General features: G+C 37.2%; 1 protein-coding gene across 7 annotated transcripts in view; it reads right to left on the reverse strand.

Annotated features, from left to right (window-relative positions):
• PDE4D (phosphodiesterase 4D) overlaps positions 1-18,223 on the reverse strand; it is a 1,113,076-nt gene that overhangs the window by 929,943 nt on the left and 164,910 nt on the right. For all 7 annotated transcript variants that reach the window (XR_009502317.1, XR_009502316.1, XR_009502315.1 and 4 more), the window contains exon 2: positions 14,111-14,340. Coding sequence is in view for 4 of the 7 variants with exons in the window: in XM_059916412.1 (XP_059772395.1) it covers positions 14,111-14,340 (230 nt within the window). In the remaining 3 variants the exon portion in view is untranslated. The remainder of the gene's footprint in view (positions 1-14,110; positions 14,341-18,223) is intronic.

Genomic DNA, 18,223 nt, shown 5'->3' on the forward strand with positions numbered 1-18,223 from the left:
GTCTTATTATTGAGAGCTTCACAAACTTTGCCGGGGACGAAGAGTCTCTTCTCAAGACACTCTTCTCTCTACTACCTCCTTTTTTGTTACCCTTTTATGTAAAAGGAATGCACTGAAATGAAAACTCAATTTTCCCCTTTGGTTCCTCCCTACTAACTCTTACTACTGATTTTACAATTAAAGTAACGGAAAAGTCAGAGCACCTCCTGTACTTTGGTTTCAAGAGCAGTGAAGCTTCGTAATACATTTATTAAGGGCTGTGTACCTCTCAGGGGTCTGGGTTGCAAATAATAGAAATCAACACTGATGCCCTTAAGCAGGAAAAGAAATTCATCAAAAGAATATAAGAACCAGAAGAGCTGGATCCATTGGAAACAAGGAGTAGCCAGGAGGAAACCACACGATCAGTCTGCCTAGGATACTGCTGTTCACCAGCTGGGCACACATCAGCCCTGCTCACAGTGTCAGTAGCCACAACCTCCATGCCACTAACATTCAGTGGTGACACATGTGATGGCGGGTCTGAGCCATTCTCTCAAGATTCAAAGTCCTGGCTAGGAGCATCAGATTTACCACACTGAGCTCTAACTGCTTCAGAGAGGTGCGCAGAGGGGATATCTGTCCCTTCTAGCTTCCCAGGTGGAAGGCTGGGCTCTCTTTCCTACCACACTGAGATCCCTTCAAAACAGAAGATGCCAACCAACCAAACCAGTTTTCCACTCTAGGATCTTACTTTCCTTGAGCTCTCATCCCTTGACTATCCCCAGGGTTATATTCTCAAACAATGAGGTGACAATAGTATAAATTTAAAAAGAGGGTACAGAGCACCTGTCTTTTTGCAATGTCTGGCTGAATGAGTATCAAACCTAGTATCTTAGTCCATTAAGGCTGCTGTAACAGAATACCTTAAACTGGGTGGCTTATACACAATAGAAATTCATTTCTCACAGTTCTCGACTCTGCGAAGTCCAAGGTCAAGGGCTGGCAGATTTAGTGTCTGGTTAATGCCCACTTCCTGGTTCATAGATGGCCTTCTCACCGTGGCTAGGAGTGAAGGGTCTCTGGGGTCTCTTTATAAGGGAACTAATCCTGTTCATGAGTCCTCCTCCCTCATGACCAATCACCTCCCAAAGGCCCCCCTTCCTAATACCATCCCCCCACTTGGGGGTTAGGATTTCAACATATGAATTTGGGGGTACATAAATATTCAGACCATAGGACCTAGGCTCACTCATAAACAAGGCGGTAAGAACTAAAACCAAAATACTTTCCTGTCCCAGTGCTAAACAATTATGGGTCAAAGCTTAAGTGCCTGCTTTAGTGTCAAACAAATCCTGAGACCAAGCAAAAATAACTTAGGTACTAGCTCCATGGAATGCTTGCTCTTAAACTGTAAGACTGTAAACCAACTACAAGTTTACTTCTCAAAACTAACAGTTTGCTCATCAAAACTCTTTATGACCCTCACCTCACTTTAAGACCCCATTAATCCAAAGCTACTAGGACCTTAAATTCTTCTCAATTCCAACCATTTTCCACCTAAGAAGACCAGGCTATAAAACTCTATAAATATCCTTTCTGTACTTCTCCCTTCTAAAATATTTCTAAGTTTAAGGGAAGTGTTCTCCTTTATTTCAGTGAGACTAATACTTAGTTTGGCTTGATCAATATGTTCTGCTGGTGATCTTTTTGGGGAGTCAGCTGCCAGCAGAGCCTGGTTACACAAAATGATCAGGAGAACTCGAAAAGTCCAAGTATTCCTCCCCTCATATTTGCCAAAGATTCCTGTTGACTTACATGTGAAAAACAAAATACCATGAATTTTATTTTTATCTATTCAAAAATATACTCCCAGCACTTGAAACAGTGTCTATCATATACTAAAGCTCTATAGATGCTTGGATGAATGCAATTGCAGGTAAATCATGAATACAATTTTAATGTAATTTACTGATTGGACAAACACATATTTTCATTACTAGAAATTAAGAGGGGAAAAAACCCACAATCTTGTTATTCAAAAATATCTAATTATTTTCATATTGCTTTCCAGTTCTTAGACACATACAGGCATATATTTTGCAGTCTGTAATTTAAACATGGAGATGTACTTATGTATTTTGCTTTTCTCCCCAAAAGTTCCCAAGGTCTTCCACGTTACCATATAGTTATCATAACGATCATCTTAATGACTAGATAATGGTCCATGAATGTGAATTTTCATTATTACGCATTCACTGTTTTGCCACTGGACAAAGGATATCTTTCGCTTATAGGGCAGTTTTATAGAAACACTTAAACCTAAAATCATTAGCCCTCACCTCAGTTTTGCCAATGGACACTGAACAGAACATGCCAGAAATTAAGAACCAAAATAAGAAGGTAAAGATTCTATGCAGTCTTTATTTGCTGTAAAGAACCAACAACAATCTGAAAATCAATCAACCTTTACATTTCTTTTAAGACAAATGAGGCCCTCTCTGTGTGGGTATCTTTGGAGTAGAATTAATACCCTTTGCTGAGGCATTTATGACATACTCCACAGTTGCTAGTCACAGATACTATTTCAGGTGGTGAGGATTAAAACAAACGAAAATGACCCATAGAGGAGACCAGAATAAAAAAATTGTGTTTGCAGAGGCATTATATCAAGGTTTTTAGTCTCAGGATTTAACCGTGCAACTCTTATCATATAGTCTTGAATTAAAATTAACATGAGCACAGTTTTCTATAAGATAAAGTCTGCAAGTAATACATTACACCCAAGTTAAGAAAAAACCATATGCATGTGCCTTTGTGTTCTTTCAGTAGAGTCACATTAGTAGTCTCATTTACAGAAGAAAGTTTTCTACAAATAGAATTTGTCCACATAAAATTCACTTTTATTCTAGATTTTGCTGCTACAACTGGCAGCATGATGAACTGGAATAGTATTTGAATCCCAGAAATAGTATTTAAGAATATTTAAGAAAGTAGAGTTGTTTCAGACAATGATCATTTCTCAGAAAGGAAATTCTCAAAAGAAAAACCTAAATGCTAATTAACACCTAAGTTGTTATTATAGCTGGCAAAATAGTTAGAGTTAAATATTAAAAAAAAAACCAGTTGAAAATAAAATAATACTCTGACTAAAAAGATAATACCCATTAAAAAATCAGATCCTTCCCCATATTCCACAGACTGTAATAAATCTAGGACACAGCTGAGTAGCTTGAAAGATGCAAAACTTCCCAAACACCAGAAGTTGCTGCTGTTTCCAACAGATGATGAAAGTACTAGGAACCAAAGGCTACCATTGTGGACCTACTTATCTGGGCTAGAAGAACCCCTGTGGGCTTTGTAAAAGACTTACTTATTAGGCTACACTTCTGCCTCCCTGAATCTGTCAGAGGACAGCTGGACCAATTCTTGAAAATGTTTTGAAATTCAGCTCTAATTCAGAGAACTACCTGAGATAGATAATTCCTCCTCTGTTCCTTATCCCTCTATTGCTCTGTGATTTCTCTTTTCTGTCCAAAGCCCCTCTCTTGTTCTTCCAAATTTCGTAGTTAGGTCTTCTGGAACCCTTGTTTTCCTGTGGTAAACAGACTGTCCTTCATCCTCACCTCCCCTCTGAAGAGTCACCCACATCCTACCTTCCTTCAAACATGGTCCTTTGCTGAGGACATCACGGCCCTGCAGTGAACTGGAGGAGAGGCTGCTCTTGTTCTCAGTGCCCTCACCCTCTTCCTGAGATGGGGTTGGTGCTCTCCTAGTTACTCACATTAACTTACTGGGCATTACTCCTCTGTCCTCTTGCAAAACCTCTCTTTTGGCATCGATGCCAATCAACTCTACTTCATCACTGACTTCTGCCAGTCTCCCTGTTCTCTATGTCTCATTTATTGAAAGCTGTCCACCTTTTTAGCACTTTGACACCTTGATCCCTGCTGCTATCCTGTGTGACTTCACTGCTGTTGTGGAAGGGTTACCTCATGCCCAAATCTCTCAACTCTTCAACTACTTCTTTCCCACTGCAGTCACTCTCTTCGCTGGAAACCCGCTAACATCTTGAAAACCACCTTAAATGACCTAACTTAAATCAGAAGGCCCAAACATCCTATCCTTAAATATAACCTCCTAACTTTTCAGCTTGTTCAGTTATTCTAATCTCACCTCTTCGACATCATAGAGCCCGCTAGAGATCTCAACCCTCTCTATATCTGTACCTTCTTACATTCACTCAGTTCCATACACAGCTTAGGTGCCACAATTCATCACTTCTTTCACTATCTTGCCAAACTCTCAAATCCCTTTCCCAGTTTTTCTTACCTTGCAACCCCACTTTCCAATTTTGAATCAATTGAACTATTTGCTTTCTCAGTGCCTATACCTTGGGTGCTCAGCACTCCTGGAGAATATTCCAAACCCTCACACATCGGTTACCTGAAAAATTAATGATAATGATTATCAACCATACCTACAACATGGCCTATTGTTCTAGCCACGCTAAACAGTTTTAGTTACCTGAATGCATACATCCCGCTTTCTTTGGTCATTGGACTTTGTTGTTCTCTCTGCCTGATACCATCTCCTTTAGGTCTCAGCTTAGGTGTCAGTTCCTCATAAGCCTATGTTAATTTGCTCCCCTGTTATCCTGCATTACTCTGCATGTCTTCAGTCATATATGTGCATTATACCTAACAAATGGGATTGCAGTTGTCTGTTTTCTTGTTTGTGTGCCCAGCTGAATTCTAAACTCTATGAAAGAAGAGACTGTGTTGGTCTTGCTGAGCCTCCCATCTCCAGTTCATAGCTTGGTGTGTAGAAAAAATAGACACTTGTTAATGGTTGAATGCATGTGTACATGAATAGATAAATACATAACTGATACATGATGGAGTAGATGAACATTTTCACCAATGTAACATGCAGTTATTCTTTTTTATTTATAAAATTTCACTTGATTTTCTAATATGTGTGGAAACATACAACTTTAAGAAATAAAGTTAACCTCAATTAAATAATATTGGAGAAATAAGAAGGCCAGAGTCACATGTTAACAGGGGCACAGAAGAGTTAGTGGAGGAGGAAAGAAGGAGAACACTCCTAAAATATATGACTAAAAAATGGAAAAGGTCCAGAGAGTCAATTGTAAAGTATATTTTTGTATTCTAAAATGTGTATTCTAAATCTTATTTGTATATTTTAAATTATATATTTTAAGTTTATTATTTATGTATACTAAAGTTTTGAGTTTCTATGTATAGCTTCCATACAACGAGGTGTGTGTGTGTGTGTGTGTGTGTGTGTGTATTTATTATGGCATTAAGCATTAGTCACATTTTTTTTAGGAATCACGTTGGAATAAAAATCAGAACACCCTGAGGTAAATCCCATTTGGAAACGCGGGCAAAGGTCTCACCTTTCCCAGGCTCAGAGCCACCAACTTTAGGGTAAATGATGCTAATCTAGCAAATAAAGTCAATCCAGATATGTTAAATAAACGACATCAAACAACTAAATGGCATACTATTTTGATTGAATTCCACAGATTTGGAATAGATCTAACAAAGCTTAGCTCCACTTAATTCCTTTTAAGTGGATAAAAGATTCTAAATGAATGAGATAAATTGGTATAGTAAATAACACCTAAATCCTAAGCTGTTAGAAAGAATTCTAACCAACTAGCCAGGATTTTCAGCAAAACCAACAATAACAAAAAAGCGTGTTTAACACAAGATGTCATATAGTTTTCTCATAGTTCTTTTTCTGTATACAATTTTATTTTAAAGAAATCTTTTTTCCATTTTGTGGTGCTCATTTGTAGGGGGAAAGAGTTTGCTAACTTCATCTTTTCCTGAATTTCAACTGAATGCATTTTTCTTGTTTTATTCTTCTTGAACTGATATCCTTTGGCCAATATTAAGTGTAAATTAATGTATACATTTATGGAGCACATAACAATTAAACAAAGGCCATTCAATCAGAGTGCTTTCACCTACTTTTCTTCCCCACAAACATGATATTGCAAGACAGAAGAACATGACTTTGAAAGAACTGGAAACTCTCCCCAAACACTTCAGTGATTATATAAGGATGGTCAAACAGGGTAGTGTTTGTGGAAAGGCAGCTATCTGAGGAGCTGAAAAATGATGATTCTCAGGTGGAAACAATTAAAGTGTTTTTATTCAGCTCTGCACTCTGCCTGCCACAGTACCATGTTCTTCGATCACTTTTCATGGTAAATTAAATGCTTCACCAGGTTCATTTTTAGAAAATATGGGATCTCTAACCAATCTATACTATCAAACAAGTAAAGTTGACATAGGAAGGTTTGAAAACAGGGACCAGGTGCTCTGGTGTGCTAAACGCACAAGTCACCACTCTGTTTAGTGGTTTTATGAACATGGGAGCCTGGTGAGATAGAAACCTTTGATTACAAAAGTAAACCCTCCCCAGTACATGTTACTTTACTGACATACAAATAGAGATCAAAATACTGTGGTATGGTATCAGTCCACTTGAGTAACCTTAATTAGGATGCCAGAGAGTACTACGAGAATGAAAAGCATTACAGTAGTCTGAAAAAGAAATGAGAGTTTGATAATTAACGTATTCTTTATTTTAACCAAATTGTCATTTATTGGAAATCTTTTTCATTCATTGGAAATCTTTTTACTTTCTGGAAATTTAGGGCGTGACAGGTACCATAAAACACTCAGAGTTTCTGTGATGTGTGAGGGAAAACTGTCAGCATTATTTAGTTGTTTATCTTAGCTTAGATTAGATTCAAGATGTCATTTACTAAGATATTATATAGCAAAGTGTTCCATCACTCTTAGAGTCTATGTTACTCTTGAAACTCAAAAATTTCAAAGCAAAGTAAAACTTGATTCAATTAAATAAGAGTAAATGCTATAGAAATGAGTCTTGTGATGTTTTGTGGATATTCTGAGAAGTTTTGACAAACACTATACAAATAAATTGCATTTAAAAAAATCAAAGACAAAGGAATCCAGTTGTTTTATTGTTTTTTTATATAGCATGTGTCTTTACGATTATTGCAAACATTGCCTCCTTATTACTTTGCAATGATTATTTTTAAAACCAAATCCAGCTCAAGAACGCTGTATTTCTGAAGGGATATTTTATAATCACAGTCATGTGTGCCCATTTTCAATTTTAGAAATCGTTGCTACTGGGTTATTGATCTTCCACATCGCTTTAAGCAAGAACTTATCAGATAAATATCTTGAAACTTGAGCACATATCCAATATGAAGGTGCAAGTCTCACGGGTTCACCATGAAATATAACTCTTCAGCTTCATAAATCCTTATATCCACAATACTTCAAATCTGAAATGCCCACTGTCAATACCTTCTTAAGTTAAAAGGATGAAATTTGAAAAATCAGATGTCTGCTTTAACCAAGCTTCTGTTTCTCTTCATTTTATTTTGTGTGGATTTTGATTCGGTAACAAAATGTTGAAAATTAGCTTTTTTATGTTCACACTAAGGCACTGTGTGTACTCAGGAACATTAGATGATGGGAAGCTGATCAAAGAATCCAAGGTCTAACTGGCATCTGGGACCAGCTCCTCTGTGAATGGCACATAACTCAAGGAAATATTTCTGGAAGATCCTTATAATATGAAGCCTTATTTGACTAAAGTAATCCTTCCTCCTATGTTGGGGAGTTGATTTTTTTCCCCAAGAGTGACCATTTCTTCCTTTAACTTCTTTTCATTTTCTTTTTTTTTAATAGGACATAGTAATACAAATGCGCATAGTGTACTTCTCCAGACAGGTAATGGGGCACTAGTGATGAGAAAGTGTTTGTAATATTCTCCACCCACATGTATCCCTGAATATACATCCATCCAGAGGTGTGTCATCCTGTCACAAGGGGACAACTTACTCCTTGGCTTTTATTTTATTACAGCTGATGCAGCAGTAAAACACAGGTAGAGAGATTTAGCACTATCTCCCGTTACCCTCCCTCTGCTGCCACAATCTCCTACTTGTGTGCAAGAAGCGTTCCATGTGTGGCAAGCTAAACCCTCCTCAGAGTATCTGGGGGGTCCATGGATCACCCAGGGAAAGTAAGCCAGTGCCAGAGTTGGGGCCAAGGGGAGCTCCTAATTCCTCCAGAGGATTCTGACCAGCGAACTATGTTGAAGTCAGCAAGGGTTGTTATAGAAGTGAAAGAAGGAGGAAGTAAGGAATGAAGAGGACCTCTGATCTCATTCCAAACATAATTGAATAACCTTTGAAAGCAGGGCATGTCTGTGGACTGATGCCAAAAGCAAGACCTAGACTTCTTAACACAAATGTGACAGGTCCATAACAATCTTAACTTTCTGAACCAGGAACAAATTTCTGGTTGCCTCCTAAATCTGCTAGAACACCCATCTCTACCCCAAGAGTTATTAATAGAGGATCTTTGAGGCCAATTCTAACAAGGAAACTGATAAAAACAAACAGGATTTGCTCTGATATTTTTGCAAATAAGTGTAGCAGTAGCAGTAGTGGTTATACAATAAGTAGCTATAACATGCCAAAAGAGTAACAAGTATTTTATCTTCACAATAAAACCATGAGGTAGGTACTCTCATTATTTTTATTTTTGCCCTTTAGAAATTAGAAACTTGGAGTGGTAAGGAACTTTCCCAAGGTCAGATAGCTCGTAAGTGGTGATGCAAGACTCAAATTCAGACCACCTTATCCGGAGTCCCCACTCTAAACCACTTACTACTCTGCCATTGTCTACCATGAACATATTGTCTTTTCATTCTCAACTTTTCTGTCTGCCCCCTTAATGCTTGGATGTCCTATTTGCCACCATTCAATATTCAAGGGATCAACTGTCCTTTTCTCTCAGTACAATTGCCCTGCAGGTTAAGTGTCATCCTTGTTACCTCCTTTGCCCTTATCAAGCTGCCTCCATTTCCCCCTTTCCATTTTCTTCTCCACCCTGCAAACTTCACTCTTTTCCTTTTCACTGTTTTTCCCTGTTATCTGCCCATCCTCGTTTCTCTTTTCTCCAGCCTAATTCCACTGCCATCTCACTTATCCTTGTTTCCCTGACTGTTCACTGTGACACTTTTCCCTACACACACACACATTTCAGAGGTTATTAATATTACTACCATATTAAAAGTAAACAGAAAATAAAATGCAAGCCATGATGTGAGAGAAAATATTCATTTATAATACATATATCTAACGAAAGACTCATGTTTAGAATATAGAAACACCCCCCAGAAATCAATAAGGTAAAAAAAACTGGATAAATATTTAAATAGGCATAGCACAAAAGAAGATATCCAGATAGCCAATAAGCATATTAGAGGGTAAACACTATTTCTACTCATCAGGGTAATGTAAATTAAAACCACAGTAAGATACTGCTACACATTCACTAGAATGGCTAAAATGAAAGGACTGAGAATACTAAGTGTTGGTAAGGATGCAGAACAACTGGAACTTCCACACATTGCTAGTGGGAGGATAAAATAGTACATCACTTTGTAAAATTGTTGGGCAGTAGTAAAAATAAATATATGCTTACCTACAACTCAGAAATTGTACCCCTAGGAATATAACCAAGAGAAATAATTGCATATGCGCACAAAAAGACTTGTATAAAAATGTGCGTAGCAACTTTACTCATAATAGTTCTAAACTAGAAATACCCCAAATGTCCACCAATGAAAGCGCATAGATAAATTATGTTATATTCATACAATGGAATACTACACCACAATAAAAAAGAACAAACTATTGATACATACACCAACACGATAAATATCAAAAAACATTCTGAGTGATAGAAGCCATACACAAAGAGTATTTACTATCTGATCCCATTTATATGATGTCCAAGAAGAGGGAAAACTAATCTTTAGTGACAGAAGATAGGAAATTACATGGTGATTACATGAGTATACAAATATATAAAATTTATCCAGATGCATACTTAAGATTTATGTATTTTACTGCATGTAAATTATACATATATAAAAAGTTTTTAAGAAAGTAAATGGATAGAAAACTGTTTAGGATAGAAATATAGAAACCTATGACATTCCAAGTTCTTGCCAAGTTCATAACATTTCAAGACATTAATAGATGTCTCTCTTACTTCAGTAAGAGTCAATAAACAGCCACGAAGCCTGCATCATCCTATCCTATTCTATATGGAAAACTAACTGGTGGGTGAATTCAAGGTTCTGGGCATCCCGGGCCTTACAATTCTGTTTTGTGAACACTGAAAGTTTCAAAATGTTGCTAAATCACAACACACACAAGCTAACACCTTAGGCATACTCAAAGAGAACTGTTAAATAGTGGACATTTGAACACATTCATATTGCCTGGTTAAAACAAATCCAAGTAGAATTGTGAAAGTATTAATTTTAAAAAGTCCTCCTGAACTCAGGCTCTTGACCCAGGCACTTTGTAAGGAAGTTAATAGCTGCCATACATAACATTCATTTTTGCCCACCAACATTCCCTTAAGAAACCACATCATGGCTTTCTAAAGGGGTAGCACAAGTCTCTAGACCCACTGTGTAATACTCGACAGAGCAAGTGTCGATGTGCTGATATCCCAGAAGAAAGAGCAAAAATAAATAAACAAATCCAAAGGGCATGAAAAGTCTCCTTTCCCCTCAGAGATTCACAGATGCCAATGTCTCAGTGTAAGTTGACAGTGGAAACTGGGGGCCTACTAACCTTTAATGACGGGAAATGGGGCTGTAGAAAACCTAGCTAAAATAGTCTAAATTACCCATGAGCCCTTTCTGAGAGCTGTGAAGGAAACTTGTATTCTTGGTTAACTGGAATGGCTACAGAATGTCTTCCCTAACTTTACCATTTGCTTACCTTCCAAAGCTTAGATAGTCCAGAAAATTATACTCCTGATTTTTACATTTCTCAGATACTCAGTTGACAAATATATATATTTTTTGGACCAAATGATCAATTATTTATTCACTTGATTCATTCTTTCTTTCTTTGTTTTTTTTTTTTACATCCTTATTGGAGTATAATTGCTTTACAATGTTGTGTTAGTTTCTGCTGTACAACAAGGTGAATCAGCTATATGTATATGTATATACCCTCCCTCTTAAGCCCCCCTCCCACCCTCCCTATCCCACCCCTCTAGGTCATCACAAAGCACTGAGCTGATCTCCCTGTTCTATGCAGCAGCTTCCCCCGCTAGCTATTTTACAGTTGGTAGTGTATATATGTCAATGCTACTCTCTAACTTCTTCCCAGCCTCTCTTTCCCCGCCGTGTCCTCAAGTCTGTTCTCTATGTCTGTGTCTCTATTCCTGCCCTGCCACTAGGTTATTTTTGCTTCAAAAGATAACAGGAATCCCTTTAGGACATCCTTAGTCTTTGTTTCTGCCACTCTCATCCATGGTTTCTCCTGGCTGCCTTCCGGTACAGACAAGTCACTCTTGTTTCATCTCTCTAAAAGACAAATTCTTTCCTCCAAAATATTGAATAAATTTGTAAATGGTAAGCACTGTTTTGCTTATACTTGAGTCTTAGATCCTTGATTAAAAAGGAAACAAACTCTGAACCAACAGAAGTACTATCATACAGACAATTCCGAACCTCTAAGTTCTTTGGCACTTGGAGGCTATTTGCTTTTAGCAACACATTCAAATTTAATTAAATAAGCTTAGCTTTTACCTGAGATTTTTAATTATATGCATTGCCTAACTACACAGAGGCATATTAAATATACTGCATCAGTTTCTTTTAAGGGCACATCATATAACACCAGCTTTGAAAGAGAAATCATGTTTAGCCACCAAATTTTTTGAGCTACCAAAGTTAATTGAATACAACACAGGCTTAAATTAGTTCATTTTAATTTTAATTATAACTATAATCCATTCTTCCTCAAAGGTAGAGAAAGCAAGATAATGATTGTAAGATAAACCTGCTGTGCAGAAAAGCGTTTATACGAGGCCTGCAACTGTTATCATTAGAAAAGCCTGTTGGAAAGGTAAGCCCTTGGCTGGCATCTGTGAACTTGGATTTCAGGAGGGTTCCCACCATTCCCTAACTGGTAAGAGTGGCCAACTGCCTAAACTGGTTGTGCAAAAAATGTGGTTTATGCTGAACAACTGCTTTCCTTCTGGGAATCTGGAATTTAGGCACATGCTACGAAGAGGGTGCCTCAGTGACCACCCCCCAGTAAAAATTCTGGGCACTGAATCTATCTTTTATTTTTTGTTTTTAATTTTTTTTATTGTGGTAAGAACATTGAACATGAGATCTACTCTCCTGACCAAATTTTAAGTGCATAATACAGTGTTTTCAACTATAGCCACAATGCTGTACAGCAGATCTCAGGAGCTTATTCATTTTGTAATTGAAACTATATGCCCGTTGAATAGCAATTCCCCATTTCCCCTACCCCCAGCCCCTGGCAACCTCCACTCTACTCTGTTTCTGTGAGTTTGACTCTTAAATACCTCATACACACACAGAGTCTTTAATAAGCTTCCCTGGTGAACACATTTCACATGTGTTGTCACAACTCATTACTGGAGGAATTAAGTGCATCCTGTCTGACTCTACTGGGAGAAGGAACACTTGGATGCTTGTATCTGGTTTCCTCCAGATTTTACCCCATGTGCTTTCCTCTTTGCTGATTTTGCTTTGCATTCTTTTTCTGTAATAAATCCCAGTCATGAATACAACTATTTACTGAATTCTGGGCTCTCCTAGCAAATTAATGAACATAGGGGTGGACTTGGTGACCTCTGACACACCTGGCAGTGAATCCTGTTCTCTACACAGATGAAGTGGTGTTGATGCTGACGAGGGGAAATTGGATTTCTGAGACGGTATTTTTCAAAGCTCAGATCAAGCTGCCATATAAAATTCCCACCTGATTTAGTGTGTCTGATTAACAGGTGTACAGTCTTCTTTATATACATGGTTCATCCGAAGGAAAAAAAAAAAACAACCAACCCAAACACATCACATATGTAATTCCTCTTTCCATCACTTCAAAGTAAGAATTCGTTGTCTTCTTATTTACCTAGTAGTGGTTTCCTCATAACTTTTAATAAGATAGGTGCTTTGAACTGGTCTGTAACAATTCAAACAGCTGAATTCAATATCTTAGATGACAGCTATTGCTGAAATTTTTTCTGACCACAACTTTTCTAACAACTTTTAGGAAAATCCAAAAGGTACCTCTCTAGACATACATGCCTTGAACTTGGCAGAGAATGAGGGAGATTCGCATTTTCAGCATAACAAATTGCTCTGTTCTTGTAATCCTAGTAAATGCTCAAGAGTCTGTCTATGTTCCACTGGTTTCCTCCTCTCTTCTTAAAATGCAGCTGAGCTGGCCAAAGAAACAAATAACGGATGTGCCCACTATCCTCACTTTCTTTGACAATATTTTATCTGGTGAATTGCTACTAAAGAGTAAAAACTCCATTGTAAACAGCAGAAGAAGAATAAAAACATAAATACTCTGCAAAGTAGGAACTAGAAATATTACATTTGTAATTGGAGGCCTCATTGCATCTGATTCTTCTATACATACTAACGCAGAATAAAACTGCCTTGTGCTGGGAAATGAAACAGTATTCTGGTAAGCAACACCTGAAAATGTCAAAGGCCAAATTATTCGGCTCATGACTATAACTGCATATTTCCTTTGATTCTAATTATAGTACAATCTATTCTTGATTCCAAATTTGCTTTGCATCAATGAACATTGCCTACCATTTCCAGATATGTATGCCTACATGGTAATTTGTCCATTAGTTCTCATTTGTTAAGAAATTTTCTATTAAATTACCTATGACCAATATCAATTTCCAAGTCCAAGTCCCCTTCTTCAGATACTCATTATCATTCATCAATACCTTTTCAAGTCCTCCCTGTAAAATAATTTGACTAAAATGTCTTCTCCTGCAGAGACTGCAACATTACCTAAGAAAAAAATCACCCTTCTTTCTTTTGGCTCTAGAAACCCCATTTTCCTTCTGCTCAAATCAAGCAATGAGCCACAAAACTCAAAAGATCACAGATAACCATCACCATCTAAAATATAAAATGGGGAAATGTTGCCAAGGTCACTCACCCACTGGAGTCTGCGGAAGTGATAGCAATCAGGGGTAGAATCTTCAGGGGGAGGCTGGTTGGTCTTTGAGTGTTCTCCAATTCACTTTTCAAGTCAGCTTGTTCCAACTGTCTGAAGGCGAGAGGGGGAAGCTGGACACTGCGGCAAGAAAGTCTCCGTACAAGATAGGGTTCCATTCCTCGCAAAGGGTCTTCCTCTTCATTAGTGGAATGCAGTGTTTCCTCAGAGGCCTAAGACAAAAGTTCAAGAAAGTACAGTAATCAACAAAAGTCCCATGATTTATCATTACATGATGGCTTTACACTTTTGGAGAAAGAAATTGAAGGAAAATTATACGTGAAAAATGTTAACTAGAAAGCAATGATATTAACAGAACAATATTTGGTGAAAAGACTACAACTAATAACTGAAATCTAGAGTTATTTTAAAAATAGTACAGTTGTTCACCAGTATATTTAGATATGGCTTGGTTGTTAACAATTAACTGACATTTCCAATAATCTTAGAATTTATGAGTTTTGTGCATGGATTCTATGAAATCAAGGGTAAATCAAAACATTTTTCTACCAAATATGAAATGAATTATGGAAATTTCATATATATATGTGTGTGTGTATATATATATGTATGTGTGTGTATATATATATATATATATATATATATATAATCTTGACATATTACATACCCATAAATACATGAAGAAAGAGGAAGAAAATGAGTCCTATTTTTTTTCTTCATAATTAGGACCATATTTGTAACATATTTTCGTATGTCACATGTTACTCAGATATTCTTTACAAAGTTTTATGATAAGACTTTGTGAGGGGAATGAAAAAAAAGACATGAACATCTGAGTACCAAGTAGAAATATATTTAAATCACAGCTGAATTTTGCGAATAGAAAATTTAATATTTTTATTCTAGTTGAAAAAATATACTGCTACATAAGTAATAATTATTTCCAAGTGGTTGGAAAGTCTAGTCTGGCAACGTTTATTATATCCATATACACAGAATGATAGAGCCACCAAATGTTATCAGATAACACACTGAGTTTTAGAATCCTTGCATTGCCACTTTGCCAGTTGTGTTTGTAGAGTGTTGCTTGAGCTCTCTAAGTCTTCTGTTTCTTTACCATAAAAATGGAAATAGATCCATTGTCTCTGCAGCACACATTTGTTGGCCAAACCTTTGCTTTTCTATCTCCGTGTGAGTGGCCTTTATCCCCTCTGAAGTCCCAAACCACTATCCTCCACACCCTGTTTGGTCTTTAGGAGCCAAAGGTGGTGTTTCAGGGAGGGCTTTGGTGAGTGACTCTGTTCTTTGGGTGGGTGGCCAGGCAAGGTCTCTCCCATGGACCAGTGTGTAGGGGAGCAGAATTGGCCACCCTCGGCTGTGTCTCTTTGGCATATTGTTTGAAGTGGTTATTTCCTGAGACGTGGAAAGGAAGGGCTCTGGAAACTAATTAGGAGTTGCCCTTTCCTAAAAAAACTTTCCATTGGTAAGGGTGACTCCCTGTCAGGATGGAGGATGACCCACCCATTCCCCCCCCCCCACACAAAAATGGAAATAATATCTACCCACAAGAATTAAATGAGATCATGAATGTAACGTGCATAGCTCATTACCTGCAATGTGATAAGCAATCATGGCAATTTCCTTTCCTTCTGAGTTGTACCAGTGAAGAAACTAACCCAGAGAGGCAAAGTACTTTCTCCAAAATTAGCCTGTTGGTTATAAGTTAAAAGTGCATTGACTTTGCAGAGTCTAGACCTAGTTTAGAACCTTTGTTGTACTTCCTACTATACTACCATCTTTGGGCAAATAACTTAGGCTCACTGAGATTGGTTCTCCATTTGAACACTGAGGGTAATAATAATATTTACTTCTCAGGGTCATTGTCTGGATCAGAGATACAAAGTGTATGAAGCACTAATAGATGGCCCACAGTTTGCACTCAACAAAATGGCAGCTATTATTATTATAATCCAGGCTAATTCCCTTTATCTTTTCATAGCACTATACTGCCTTTGATACTTCATTCATCCATATTTTTTTCCGAAAACAGAAAATTTGTCTTTTTTCTGATTTATAGCTTGAAAAAAGTGAAAGGACATGCAATTGTGGCTTCTATTCAGCTTTGGGTTTTATTGTCTGATTTCATGGATAAATAGAAACAAAAAAAAAGGCACCTGGAAGGTAAAGAAGACGTCAAAGCTAAACACAAAGTTCATTTATTTCAAGTCCTAGATATGAAGATCTAGATTCTGGGAATCTGTGCTTTGAGGAATCTACTTGCTTTGTAAAACAACATTCATAATAATAATGGCTTTAAAAAGCAGGACATCCTGCCACTTGAGACAACATGCATGGATCTTGAGGGAATTATGCTAAGTGAAGTAAGTCAGGCAGAGAAAAATAAACCCTGTATGAGCACAGTGGTACATGGAATCTTAAAAAAAAACCCCAAACTCATCAGGTCAGCTTTGTGGTTACCAGAAATGGGGGTGGGGGAGGGGAAATTGAATGAAAGTGGTCAAAAGGTACAAACTTCCAGTTATAAAATAAATAAGTACTAGGGGTGTAATGTATAGCGTGATGACTACAGTTGACATGGCTGGATGGCATATATGAGAGTTATTAAGAGAGTAAACCCTAAGAGTTCTCATCACAAGGGAAAAAGTATTTTTTCTTTTTCTTTTCTTTTTTTTTGTATCTACACAAGATGATGAATGTTAACTAAACCTGTGGTCATCATTTTATAATATTATTAAGTCAAATCATTATGCTGTATACAGTAAACTTATACACTGCTGTATGTCAATTATATCTCAATAAAACTAGAAAATAGTTTTAATAATAATGACTAATATTTATTGAGTCCTTATCAAGTGCTGGGTTTACTTAGTGAGTACTGTGTTTTTCATATACCACCTCATTTAATTTTCACTGAAGTCCTCTGGGTTAGGTTCTATTACTTTTCCCATTTCACACATAAAGAAACAGAGACCTTTATCATCACATGCCCTGGTCACACAGCCATGTGGTTAGTAGGGTAACCAACATTCCTGTTTTCCTGGGCTTTTCTGCTTTTAGGACAGCAAGTCCCATGTTTGGGGAAACCCACCAATCCCAAGCAAACTAGGATGATTGATCACCCTACAAGTCAAAATCCAAACCCAAATCTATTTTAGTTAAACCTGAAACTAATAACAACTACTCTGTACTACCTTTAACAAGTATGGTCCCTGGCAAGGTGCATACTTCCAGAAAAGAATTGAACACACAGTAATTGACCATAATTTAATATGCCTCACATTTAAAAAAAAAATGAACAGAATTGAGCCCTACATAAACAGTGGAAATTAGTGAGAATCCTTGTTGATTAAGTCAGGAGACAGAGATCTTGGCCTGACTCTGCCACTAATTACTTATGTGGTGTTGAGTCATTTAACCTTTCTGGGCTTTAGTTTCCTTAGACAGACAATCAAGAGCTTGTACAAAATGAACCTTAAGGCTACTTTCAGTTCTGAAATACTCTGATTTTATAATAGCCAGTGGTAAAATCAGTGCTTAGTGAGATGGCAAATATATAAAATAAAGGGAAAACGTGTGCACATGTACCATTCTTAGCTTTTAGTTTGAGAAAGTGAGCCTCTATGTGCTTACAAAGTTCTGTGTGTTCGTTTAAGGACAGAATTGCAAACTACAGCCACACTCTGGGACTGCTAACAGGTCATAATTTGCCTCACGTATTTCTCAAGAGAAGTTAATGAATGACTTAAGTGTGTAGACATCCTTCTTTGGGACAAACGTGGAAAAGAAGAACAAAAGATGAGTCTAGCAGAGCTAAACACTGAATGTAGCTGGCCAAAGTTAATATCTTTTTATAAAGATAGCTGGCCAAAGTTAGTACCTTTTTATAAAGATAGCATTGCAACTGAAGGAATGCTTTCTATAACCCAGGTCATGTGATAAAAGACTTAAGGTTTGTGACATTCTCTTTTAGATAAAACCACCTCAAGAGGTAACTTCTGAGAGAACAACCTCTATTAAAAATAAAGTGTAGCATTTTTATCTTGATAATAAAAACGATAAAGCTATACATGTCTA

The sequence above is a fragment of the Balaenoptera ricei genome, chromosome 3 (assembly GCF_028023285.1).
Source record: "Balaenoptera ricei isolate mBalRic1 chromosome 3, mBalRic1.hap2, whole genome shotgun sequence".
Lineage (NCBI taxonomy): Eukaryota > Metazoa > Chordata > Mammalia > Artiodactyla > Balaenopteridae > Balaenoptera > Balaenoptera ricei.